Source organism: Oncorhynchus mykiss, chromosome 13, assembly GCF_013265735.2.
Source record: "Oncorhynchus mykiss isolate Arlee chromosome 13, USDA_OmykA_1.1, whole genome shotgun sequence".
Lineage (NCBI taxonomy): Eukaryota > Metazoa > Chordata > Actinopteri > Salmoniformes > Salmonidae > Oncorhynchus > Oncorhynchus mykiss.
The window spans coordinates 12,523,425-12,537,201 of NC_048577.1; the positions used below are offsets into that span (position 1 = coordinate 12,523,425).

The window sequence follows — 13,777 nt, forward strand, 5'->3', positions numbered from 1 at the left end:
ATGCTGTACGAGTCGCGATACCTTTTGGGATTGTCTCAGCTGAGAAGTGAATCTGTTTTGGATGGTGTGTTTCATCTTATGAAAGAACAGAGCGACTGAGGGGGGAACTCACAGAAAGGACTCGCACTTAACCGCTAATGACAAATAATAGCATGGAGGTCCACATGCATAATTGAGTGAGAGAGCCTGAGAGGGGTGTGGGGAGGTGTATGTGTGTACACTACAGTGTATGTCTGTGCGTGTGTGTATTTGTGTACACTACAGGGTGTGCGTGTGCGTGTCTGTACCTGTGTACACTAAAGTGTGTGTGTATGTGTGTACACTACAGTGTTTGTGTGGGTGTGTGTGTTCATTGATTAACATGAGGAAAGGCTGAAATGCAGAGACACAGGAGGTCTGTCATTGTGACGGGGTTCTTATCCACTATCAGGAAATCAGGAAATGGCTCCTCACAGTTAGGCATTCCCATGACGACTCACTGAATTCATGCAATGTTGCTCCAGTTTCAACAGTTTAACCCATGAAATATCCAGTTAATGTACTGTACTACCAATACATGTAGTTATGTTCTTCTATTTGCTAATACATTTAGTTCTACAGTAGTTGATGTTATTTTGCCCATGTTTGTTAGACATGACTGAATATATTACTAGGGTCTAGTGGTCTGTGTTCTGTATTGTCCATTCTAACATTTGTCCAGGGTGCTTGTATGACCTGTATGACAGCACACACAATCAGGGTATTGCCAATATGTGCATCCCAAATGTCACCCTTTCCCTATAAAGTGTACTACTTTTGACCAGAACCCTATGGGCCCTGGTCAAAAGTAGTGCACTAAATAAGGAATAGGGTGCAATTTGGGACGGTACCCAAATTCATGGGAGATTTCACAGATACACTATAAAAGTGGGAGGTTTAATTGATGATTGACTTCATATAGAGGGAGCCATCACTTGCCCTTCCTAATCCTATGTTTCACTTCCTAGCCGTTACTTAATATGTGCCCTTCCTAGCCATTACTTAATATGTTGCATGTTATCCTTCCTAGCCATTACTTAATATGTTGCCATGTTATCCTTCCTAGCCATTACTTAATATGTTGCCATGTTGTCCTTCCTAGCCATTACTTAATATGTTGCCATGTTGTCCTTCCTAGCCATTACTTAATATGTTGCCATGTTGTCCTTCCTAGCCATTACTTAATATGTTGCCATGTTATCCTTCCTAGCCATTACTTAATGTTGCCATGTTGTCCTTCCTAGCCATTACTTAATATGTTGCCATGTTGTCCTTCCTAGCCATTACTTAATATGTTGCCATGTTGTCCTTCCTAGCCATTACTTAATATGTTGCCATGTTGTCCTTCCTAGCCATTACTTAATGTTGCCATGTTATCCTTCCTAGCCATTACTTAATATGTTGCCATGTTGTCCATCCTAGTCAAGTTAGATTATGTCAGTGTGTCCTTCCTTTGTTTGCTGCTGTCCTTCTTTTCCTTTTCTTACAGCTGAGCTTTTCTTTCGTATTCTCTTCATCCATTCCTTTATACATTCTCTCCATTCAACAGACCTGAGAGATCTCAAGGTTGATACTGTAGTCAAGGTGGATTTCAAAGGCCTATGGTAACACACACACATGCACACACACATATACAAACACATGCATGCACAAAAATGTTCCCCCCCATCCATTAGTCCTGCTCCAAGGTGCCACGCAGAGCTCCATTTTAGTCACATCAGTTTAGGTCACTTCCTGTCTGTGGCCTTGATGATGTAACATATCCCAGGGAGAACGAAGAAGGTGAATGATGTCACTTTCCTTTGAGAGAAGTGGAGTGTTCTGATACTCTAGCCCCACTCCCCAGTCCCCACCCTGTCTATGCCTTTGTTGACTGTCCCCTCATGGATTTAAAAGCTTTAGAATAGGTATAAGAGATCATGCTTATAGCATCATACAGATATCGGATCTTAATTTGATCAACCTGTTTAAAAAAAGCTTATGAAGTTTGGAATTTCCACTTAGAAATTTCAGGCTTGATTTTCCCTCATGAAAAAATATCAAAAATGTACATGAATTATAATCCACATAATAATTCACTTTTCATGTTGCTGATGGATTATTTTGCTTCTGTAGCGAACTGGCTGAAATGAAGATCCTACATCTGTATATAGCTGATGCTGATCCAATGCTATCAGATGTTAGAGGGCAAGTCAACAAGGGCAAAGAGACGAGACATGGATTGGAGATTCAGAAGGGAGTGAGAATGTTCCCTAGCTGGGTCTATGTCATCACAGGAGGCTGCTGAGGGGAGGACGGCTCATAATAATGGCTGGAATGGAGTCAATGGAATTTTATCAACCACATGGAAACAATGTGTTTGATGCTATTACATTTATTCTGTTTTAGCCATTACTATGAGCCCGTACTCGCAAATAAAGGTGCAACCAGCCACCTGTGGTCTGTATACACTGTAGTTCGTCTGTTGTCTCCACAACCACACTTCCTCCCTAATGCACACTAGTCTGGGGACAAGGTTAGACTATGGTTCCATTGCAAATGGCACCCTATTCCCTATATTTTGCACTACTTTTGATGAGGGCTCTGGTCACACACACTACACATGCATACACACACACACACACACATACGGTATTGGTTCTGCGTGGGAGGAGATAAACTCTCATGCTGTCCTTGTTCCTGATATAAACTGACAGGAGCGTCAGGAGAACAGCAGTTTATCTATAGAATAACTTCATAAAATGTCCTTTTATTGCCTTATAATAGAAACAGTACTGTAATATGATCCTGGACTGGGGATCGTGTTAAGGGAGCACAACATGGAGACTTTAGGAGAGTGTTTCTCTCTCAGATCAATCCCAATGGATCGTAATCACGTTAGTTTCCTGCTTCTCTGTCCCCAATGTTGTAAACAGGGCGACCATTTTGGAAATGACTGGCTCCACTCAGCCTGTGAGTGTGGTAATAATAATGTAATATGTCATCAGTGAAGGGTTGGGGAAGCTGGATTTAGAGCATGAAGTGTTTGAAGTTACAGATATGGCAAGAGGTTGTTGGGGTTAGGCACCTTCTTTCAACAGTATATTGCCCCAATGGCCCCTAAACTAAAGGGTTAATTGTGTCTATATACTGTACAATGTACAGTATATATAACTATACACTAAGAAACAAAGGGTTCTGAAGGGTTCTACCTGGAACCAAAAAGGGTTCTCCTATGGGGAGAGCTGAAGAACCCTTTTGGAACCCTTTTTTCTAAGAGTGTAGAACACTAATCTGATATTTTATTTGTGTCCCCTCTTCTCTTTCTCTGTCCCTCTCTCTTGTTCTCCAGAAGGATCTGCCTCTGCCCCGAAAAAGTAGCAGGTGAGTTTACGTTTTGGGTTCATTGGGTAGTACCTTGGTGTGTATGTGTGTTATGTTTGGGAGAAACATAGAAAAGCAGTACTCTGTAAATGGGAACATATTTTAGCCCCTGTGAACCTCTCTACCCGTGGATTATTTAAATTGTAAATCTAAACTGACGCTCAGGTGACTCCAAGCTTGGGGTTTATTTGATTTGCCTCCACATGAATGTGCCTGTATGCACAGTCTTCTAACGTCAGTTCACTGGACAGAAATCGGTTTTGCCCCATGAAGCTTTATACCCCACACAACTTTTTGGGAGGGTTTTCTTGTAGACCCGACACACTGACAATCTCATGCACAGTTGAGCTCTGAAATAGCAGCACTATAGGAAGTCTCTTCACACTTCACATGTTTCTGGAGAGAGGGGTTAGGAGTTGTCAGCATGTGAGAAATGGGGGTTTGAAAGGATGCAGACTCACTTTCATACACATACACACACACTCGGGATCGTAGTGACGTGTAGCTTGAAATTCTGAGAGCTTGTGTGTGTTGCTGTCCATGGTGCTGAAGTGTTCCCTCACTCCGGGCTTTCCTCCTTTCTCTCAATCGCTCTCTCTCTATGGTGCTGAAGCGTTCCCTCACTTACATCGTTCTTCTGACTCATCTCTCTCACTCTCCCTGTCTGTGGCTTTCCCTTTCCTCAGTGTGTCTCTTTCACTAATTGAAGTGAGGAGAAAAAGGCTTGTATATCAGTAGTAGTACACCTGCACACAGTTACTAAACAGTCATTAAGTACTGTATTCAATAGAGTCCTCTATCTATTAGCTTAGTCAGAATGACTAAACTGTTTATTTTGCACCATACTACTGTATCTAAACTAGGCTAAGGTAGGTTTTAGAGAGGGCTGGGTGGTATACCGTATTTTACAATATACTGGTATTGATACATGGACCGGTTTGTGTTTTTACTTTACCTTCTATAACGGTATTTGAATGTTTGGTTTGTCAAATGTGATATGCCGTGTTTAACGTCCATTTTTATAGTTTACTTCGCTACTTGAGTCATCTCTCTTCGCGCTCTCTCTCTCTCCATGCCGTTTTCCACACAGACCTAGCCCCGCCCCCTGTCACTCAAGGAGCGCATTTGCTTTTCCTCGACCATGAGACACTTGCGTTCAGTCTGCATGGTCAATGCAGCACATGCAACAATGTTGATGACAACAATGCTGTTTTCACTTTGCTTCTTCATATAAATCCAATAGCGTTCTATAATTACAACATTAGTTTGGGTTGCTTACGTCTGCAAACAGCTAGTTTGTCTTTTCTTAGCAAGGCACTACAGACGGTAGTGCGAACGGCCCAGTACATGGCCCAGGGCCAAGCTTCCTGCCTTCCAGGACCTCTATACCAAGCGGTGTCAGTGGAAGGCCCTAAAGACTCCAGCCACCCTAGTCATAGACTGACTCTCTGCTACCGCACGGCAAGCGGTACCGGAGCACCAAGTCTAGGTCCAAGAGGCTTCTAAACAGCTTCTACCCCCAAGCCATAAGTCTCCTGAACATCTAGTCAAATGGCTACAATTTAAAGGCAATGCTACCAAATACTAATTGAGTGTATGTAAACTTCTGACCAACTGGGAATGTGATGAAAGAAATAAAAGCTGAAATAAATAATTCTCTCTACTATCATTCTGACATTTCCCATTCTTAAAATAAAGTGGTGATCCTAACTGACCTAAGACAGGGAATTTTTACTAGGATTAAATGTCAGGAATTGTGAAAAACTGAGGTTAAATGTATTTGGCTACGGTGTAAGTAAACTTCTGACTTCACCTGTATTCTATCTATAGAATTAGAATAATCATTCTATTTCCATGATTCCAACATATCACCAAGTGTTTTGCTCTAAATCATAAGTAAAATCGCTATTGCAACATTTGGTTCAAAATCAGGTTTAGATTGTTTGCCCATATCGTGCAGCCCTACATGGCAGTGTGGAAATTATTTCAAATGAGTGCAGGAAAAGCAGAAATTTATGAAAATGCAAAAAAATATTTTGGGTTGAAGTTGAATTGAACAGTATAAAACAATCAGAATGGAGAAAGACTCTTAGAATGTATATGTTGCCACCCTGAGGTCATGCACTACTTATAAAGAACATTTAGAAATGTAATCATTTAAAATCAGAAATACTGTCAAATATTGTCATACGGTCAATTTTAAAAAAATACGGTGATATGATATTTTGGCCATATCGCCCAGCACAAGTTTTAAATATCCTCACCTTTTGTAGGAGTAGATAGTGAGTTCCCTCCTCTATACCTGTAGAGATGGATTTAAAGGATTTAAAATTCCTTTTCTCTGGATTTGAATCTGTGGCTACTGGCTATTATGCCACTGTGGCATGTAGGCCTAGCTAGCTGCTGTGCTGTGTGTATGTTAGCCACATAGATTTATCTCAATACATCACATTTACTGTAAAATCCCATTGTAGCACAGAAGGTACCTGTTATTGTATGGGTGAAATGAATATGATATGAATACGGAATGAATATAGAGCATTTGCAGAGGCGTTTTTCAAAAAGCATTTCATTTGCATTTTGTTTGATTTTGCGTGCTCTGCAGTCTGCAGTCTTTCCTGTTCTGCCTCTGGGCACGAATGCTGTCTGTAGGTGTTAGGGTTTCAAAAAGCTGAGGTATTTGTGTGTGACATCTTCCAGACTCATTGACATGTCTGGTATTTATCTGTGTGTGTGTGTGACATTTTCTAGTAATCAATTTGGACAAGGGTTAGAGTGGCCAGTGAGTGAGTTACTATCAGTGTGGTATTCACGCTATGTTTAAGGGACCTACATCAAATTTTATTGGTCTAATGATCGTTGTTAGCAGATGCTATTGCGGGTGTAGCGAAGTGCTTGTGCTTCTAGCTCCGACAGTGCAGTAATATCTAACAAGTAATATCTAACAAATTACACAACATTTTCCCAATACACACAAATCTAAGTAGGAATGAATTAAGACTATATATATATACATATGGATGAGCAATGTCAGAGCGGAACAGACTAAGATACAGTAGAATAGTATAGAAGAACAGTATACATATGAGATGAGTAATGCAAGATATGTAAACATTGAGTGAATGAGATACCGTAGAATAGTATAGAAAATAGTATATGCACATGAGCTGAGTAATGCCAGATATGTAAACATTATTAAGTGACTAAGTTACCGTAGAATAGCATAGAATACAGTATATACATATGAAATGAGTAATGCCAGATATGTAAACATTATTAAGTGACTAAGTTACCGTAGAATAGCATAGAATACAGTATATACAAATGAAATGAGTAATGCAAGATATGTAAACATTATTGAGTGACTAAGATACCGTAGAATAGTATAGAATACAGTATATACAGTGGGGCAAAAAAGTATTTTGTCAGCCACCAATTGTGCAAGTTCTCCCACTTAAAAAGATGAGAGAGTTCTGTAATTTTCATCATAGGTACACTTCAACTATGACAGACAAAATTAGAAAAATCCAGAAAATCACATTGTGGGATTTTTAATGAATTTATTTGCAAATTATGGTGGAAAATAAGTATTTGGTCAATAACAAAATTGTATCTCAATACTTTGTTATATACCCTTTGTTTGCAATGACAGAGGTCAAGCGTTTTCTGTAAGTCCTCACAAGGTTTTCACACACTGTTGCTGGTATTTTGGCCCATTCCTCCATGCAGATCTCCTCTAGAGCAGTGATGTTTTGGGGCTGTTGCTGGGCAACACGGACTTTCAAAGATTTTCTATGGGGTTGAGATCTGGAGACTGGCTAGGCCACTCCAGGACCTTGAAATGCTTCTTACGAAGCCACTCCTTCGTTGCCCGGGCGGTGTGTTTGGGATCATTGTCATGCTGAAAGACCCAGCCACCTTTCATCTTCAATGCCCTTGCTGATGGAAGGAGGTTTTCACTCAAAATCTCACGATACATGGCCCCATTCATTCTTTCCTTTACACGGATCAGTCTTCCTGGTCCCTTTGCAGAAAAACAGCCCCAAAGCATGATGTTTCCACCCCCATGCTTCACAGTAGGTATGGTGTTCTTTGGATGCAACTCAGCATTCTTTGTCCTCCAAACACGACGAGTTGAGTTTTTACCAAAAAGTTATATTTTGGTTTCATCTGACCATATGACATTCTCCCAATCTTCTTGTGGATCATCCAAATGCTCTCTAACCAACTTCAGAAGGGCCTGGACATGTAGTGGCTTAAGCAGGGGGACATGTCTGGCACTGCAGGATTTGAGTCCCTGGCGGCGTAGTGTGTTACTGATGGTAGGCTTTGTTACTTTGGTCCCATCTCTCTGCAGGTCATTCACTAGGTCCCCCCGTGTGGTTCTGGGATTTTTGCTCACCGTTCTTGTGATCATTTTGACCCCACGGGGTGAGATCTTGCGTGGAGCCCCAGATCGAGGGAGATTATCAGTGGTCTTGTATGTCTTCCATTTCCTAATAATTGCTCCCACAGTTGATTTCTTCAAACCAAGCTGCTTACCTATTGCAGATGCAGTCTTCCCAGCCTGGTGCAGGTCTACAATTTTGTTTCTGGTGTCTTTTGACAGCTCTTTGGTCTTGGTCATAGTGTAGTTTGGAGTGTGACTGTTTGAGGTTGTGGACAGGTGTCTTTTATACTAATAACAAGTTCAAACAGTTGCCATTAATACAGGTAACGAGTGCAGGACAGAGGAGCCTCTTAAAAAAGAAGTTACAGGTCTGTGAGAGCCAGAAATCTTGTGGCCAGTGATTCCTAGTCTATGCCTATAGGCAGAAGCCTCTAATGTGCTAGTGATGGCTGTTTAACAGTCTGATGGCCTTGACATAGAAGCTGTTTTTCAGTCTCTCGGTCCCAGCTTTGATGCACCTGCACTGACCTCACCTTCTGGATAGGGCTGGGCGATATGGCCTGAAAGTACATTTTTTTTCAGAGGTTTGGACGATTCACAATATATATATCTCGATTTCTTGTTTTTCTCTAAACAAATTAAAAAAGGCCAAGACATAATTCTTAACTGAAATATACAAGGCCTCAAGGCCTATTTGTGCTAAACAAATGAACAACAGAAATGAACAACACACACCCACACGTCTATGTTTGACCACTAGCTGTTTGAATATGTAATTTATAAAATAATTTTGATTGAAAATGTATTCATTTAGTTAATTTGTTGTTATAATTAAAACAGCCGGTGGTTATTTGCTATTGGATTGGCAGAATGACACAACTACTAACACATTAGCCTACATCTGGCCTGAACATAACTTTTTGGAATTCACTTTAATTATCCAATGTCACACTTACTGATGGCGAGTTGAAACCTGTGCCCAAAGCACAGTTGTTCAAGCGCAATGCTTTTATCATGTTGCTCCTGCTGTCAGTTGTCATGCACACCTGTCGGTCTTCTCTATTCTTCCACGATGCCAGAGAGTCATTGAGATCCTGGGCTATTACTTCACCCGTATGATAATTGGGGAAGTAAGACATCTGGAGGCAGACATTTAGCAATTTCCAGTCTTCATTTATGTAGTGGACTGTCAAACTTAGGTATGGCTCTGTTGTTCTGCTCGACCATAGATCGGCTTTCGTGAAATACTTGCGGCTTGGCAGCTAATATTTGTGGTCAACTGTACCTAGCAGCTTTTTAAAGCCTGGCTTTTCTACTGTAAAGATTGCATCCGTTATCTCCTTTCACACACTTTTCTTGCATTTGTAAAACGTTACAACGTTATAACAGAACCTCAATTCTTGCGATACAGGCATTTTCCATATCGCGCTAAAACATAAACTCGAATATATCGGAAAAAAAACTTGATTTATCGCCCAGCCCTACTTTTGGATGATAGCTGGGTGAACAGGCAGTGGCTCGGGTGGTTGATGTCCTTGATGATCTTTTTGGCCTTCCTGTGACATCGGTTGCTGTAGGTGTCCAGGAGGGCGGTTAGTTTGCCCCCGGTAATGCATTGGGCAGACCACACTACCCTCTGGAGTCCACTGCAGTTGCTGGGGGTGCAGTTGCCGTACCAGGCGGTGATACAGCCCGACAGGATGCTTTTAATTGTGCATCTGTAAAAATTTGTGAGGGTTTATGTGACAAGCCAAATTTCTTTAGCCCCCTGAGGTTGAAGAGGCTCTGTTGCGCCTTCTTCACCACATTGTCTGTGTGGGTGGTCCATTTCAGTTAGTCAGTAATGTGTATACCAAGGAACTTGAAGCTTTCCACCTTCTCCACTGCGGTCCTGTCGATGTAGATAGGGGGGGTGCACCCTCTGCTGTTTCCTGAAGTCCATGATCATCTCCTTTGTTTTGTTGACATTGAGTGAGAGGTTATTTTCCAGGCACCACACTCCCAGAGCCCTCACCTCCTCCCTGTAGGCTGTCTCGTCATTGTTGGTAATCAAGCCTACTACTTTTGTGTCGTCTGCAAACTTGATGATTGAGTTGGAGGTGTGCTTGACCATGCAGTCATGGGTGAACAGGGAGTACAGGAGGGTGCTTGGCACGCACCCTTGTGGGGCCCCAGTGTTGAGGATCAACGGAGTGGAGGTGATGTTTCCTACCTTCACCACCTGGGGGCGGCTTGTCAGGAAGTCCAGGACCCAGTTGCACAGGGCGAGGTTCAGACCCAGGGCCTCGAGCTTAATAATGAGCTTGGAGGGTACTATGGTGTTGAATGCTGAGCTATAGTCAATAAACAGCATTCTTACATAGGTATTCCTCTTGTCCAGATGGGATAGGGCAGTGTGCAGAGTGATGGCGATTGTATCGTCTGTGGATCTATTGGGGCGGTAAGCAAATTGAAGTTTGTCTAAGGACCAGTGACTCACAATATGTTTTTTATCATCATGGTGATCGGTGACCCTCCCCACCATGTCAGGTCACTTCCTGGTGGGTGTTGTCCATGACCTCTGACCTTTACCTCAGGGCAGCAGATGTCACAACAGGACACTGAACATGGGTGAAGCTAGGAACTCCTGTGTCGCTTTCCCAGTGTCTCTCTCTCTCTCTCTCTCTCTCTCTCTCTCTCTCTCTCTCTCTCTCTCTCTCTCTCTCTCTCTCTCTCTGTAAGATCAGACTCCTCCCTCTGTCTTTCTGTATCTCTGCTTACTGTGTTTTCCCAAACTACCATGTCAGCAAAGCAGTACAGATACACACATACTTGTACATTAATCATCATTAGTGTCCATAAATCCTGGTTTGAGGTTTCAGATTACCCTCTTATTCCTTCCTGATTCTGGGATATCTGGAAAACCTGGGGATTTTTGGAAAGTTACCTGAATTCTGCAACCGTATTAACCTCCCTTCACTGATATGCTTGAGTGCTATCTCCCCCTCTTGTATATTTCAGCCACAGCCTTTACCTCTCAGCTCAGACTCCCTACTAGGCTGCGTCCCAAATGGCACCCTATTCCCTATATAGTGTGCTACTTGACCAGGGCCCATAGTGTGCCGTTTGGGATGCAGCCCTAGTCTACATTAGAGGGACATCTATTATTGAATTAGTCCCATCAGCATTGCTGTGCAACTGTCAGTCCTGGTCAGCATTTAGTATCATCTCATTTGCTATGTGGATAAGATTTGTTGAATCATTTTGTGCTCTCTGTTCCTATCTCAGCGCTCCATGATGACGTTCTCCCTTGACTGTGTGTGTTTGTGTGTGTTTTGCGTGTGTGTGTAGTATTGCAATTGGACTGACAGATTTGTTTAATTATTTTGTCGAGTGTGTGTGTGTGTGTGTGTGTGTGTGTGCATGTGCCTGTGCACTTGTGTGTGTCTCCTCATGATGACGTTCTTCCTTGGCAGTGTGTGTCCTCATGATGGCGATCTTCCTTGGCAGTGTGTGTCCTCATGATGACGTTTTCCCTTGGCAGTGTGTGTCCTAATGATGATGTTTTCCCTTGGCATTGTGTGTGGTGTTGTTGCCCTCTAAATCTTCCTTTCTGCAATATCTAGTGCAAATGTATGATGTCACAGAACATCATACATTTGTTGGAGAAAAGGAAGGATTTCATGAAATCGCAGGTGGTTGTTTGTTGGAGAGAGGGAGGGAGGAAGGAGAGAGAGCAAGAGATGAGAGGAGAGGGAGGTAGGGGAATAAAAGAGAGGGGTAGGAGAGGAGAGGGGTGGGGTACAATATGACATATCCTATTGCTGTTGTCATCCGATTCCTACTGCAATTGCTGTTTCAAGCTCTCCAATAAGTACCAGTCTCTGTTTTGGTAGCTGCACCACCCGTGCTGCTGTCATCTCTCTCTCTCTCTCTCTCTCTCTCTCTCTCTCTCTCTCTCTCTCTCTCTCTCTCTCTCTCTCTCTCTCTCTCTCTCTCTCACACACACACACACACACACACACACACACACACACACACACACACACACACACACACACACACACACACACACACACACACACACACACACACACACACACACACACACACACACACACACACACCAAGCTGTCACCTGATCCCCCCCTCCCTCTCTCTTGCTCTCTCTCCCCCTCTCTCTCTTCCTCTGTCTTGTCATTTACATTAGTCCACAGTCCACTGCTCTCTGCTCTCCTCCCTCAGATAGCTTTCACACTCAACACACATCCCTGCTGTTATTACTCTCTATACCCCCCCTCTCTCTCCATCGCTCTACACTTCCTGCCCTTGAGAGCAGCCCCGGAATCCTCCCTCTGTCCGAGAGGGAAGCAAGGCAGTCTGTTCCCTCCCTCTTTTTCTCTCCTCCTCTCTGCCTCGCTCTCCCTCTCTCGTTCTCTCCATCGCTCTCTCGCTCTCTTTCGCTGTCTGTAGCTCTGCTGACATTTCCTCTCCACCCTCTCTCTTTCCCTCTCTCTGACACACACACACTCCCCGTCAGGCTGCCATGCTGGTGCTGTGGAGTGTGTATTCAGCCTCTTGACTGCCTAGCTGCTTGTGTGTCTGTCTGTCTGTCTGTGTGGCTCAGCTAGTCTCCTGTGGGTTTGCCAAAGCAGAGCCTCACAGCGCATCCTGTAGCAACATGTTTCGACGCACGAAAAGGTAATGGCAGAGCTTCTCTGTTTTTTCCCTTCTACTGTAAACCTGGTGTCATCCCTCTTTCTCTCTCCTTTTATCTCATTGCTTATCGGTCTGTCTTCTCTCAGTTGTTTTCTAGTGTCACCCCCTGTCTCTCTGTGTAGTGATAACATTAACTGCAAAGCTCTCTGAATCTCTCTCTCTCTATTTCTCTCTCTCTCACCGTGGACCTGGTTTCATCTCCCCCTCTGTATGTCTTTTCATAGCATTAGGTGGAGGTTTAAGAAAGGTGTTGTTGTTGTTGTTGTTTTGATGGTTGTCAACCTCCGGCCAGCTCTCATGCTGTGTCACAGTTGTCCCTCTGTCTCGTATTGGCACTGGTGTGTGTGTGTGTGTGTGTGTGTGTGTGTGTGTGTGTGTGTGTGTGTGTGTGTGTGTGTGTGTGTGTGTGTGTGTGTGTGTGTGTGTGTGTGTGTGTGTGTGTGTGTGTGTGTGTGTGTGTGCGTGTGTGTGTGTGTGTGTGTGTGTGTGTGTGTGTGTGTCTGTACACGTTTTACTATACTTGTGAGCACCAGAAGTCCTCACAAGAATAGTAAAGCAACTAAAATTCATAGAAGGGAGGACATTTTGCCAGTGCTCATTTTTAAAAAGGCTATTTTAGGCTTAGGGGTTAGGTTTAGGGTTAAGGTTAGAATTATGATTAGGTGTTAGGTTTAAGGTTAGAATTATGATTAGGTGTTAGGTTTAAGGTTAGGCTTAGGGTTAGAGGTTAGAGAAGATAGGATTTTGAATGGGAATCAAATGTTGGTCCCCAAAAAGTCCTCACAAGTATAATGAGGCATAAGGCGGCAGGTAGCCTAGCGGTTTAGGGCGTTGGGCTAGTAACTGAAAGGTCGCCGGTTCGAATCCCGAGTCGACTAGGTGAGTAATCTGTTGATGTGCCCTTGAGCACTTAACCCTAAGTGTGCTCGCACATGTGCATGATTTTCTCTGTTCCATTTTATGTAATGAACCTCTGTTTGTGAGCATGTTGGTGATGCACATGTATTTGGGATGTTGTAGGTCAGTGTTTCCCAACCCTGGTCCTCCGGTTAGTTATAGCCCTGGACAGACACGCCTCATTCCACTCATTGAGGGTTTGATGATTAGTTGACAAGTTGAATCAGGTGTGATTGTCCAGGCTTACAATAAAAATGTGTACTGTTGGGGAACTGGAGGAACAGGGTTGGGAATCACTGTTGTAGATGATTGATAGACATGTTACACACACAAACAGGCAGTCATACACATGACTCTGGAGGTTTGTGTTTGGTCAGCTGTGCTATAAATACCGTGGTGTCTGGGTTAGAG

General features: G+C 43.1%; 1 protein-coding gene across 1 annotated transcript in view; it reads left to right on the plus strand.

The window, feature by feature from the left end:
• LOC110513219 (microtubule-associated serine/threonine-protein kinase 1-like) overlaps positions 1 to 13,777 on the plus strand; it is a 73,649-nt gene that overhangs the window by 7,089 nt on the left and 52,783 nt on the right. Inside the window, exon 2 of the mRNA XM_036942592.1 lies at positions 3,350 to 3,381. Coding sequence (XP_036798487.1) covers positions 3,350 to 3,381 — 32 coding nt within the window. The remainder of the gene's footprint in view (positions 1 to 3,349; positions 3,382 to 13,777) is intronic.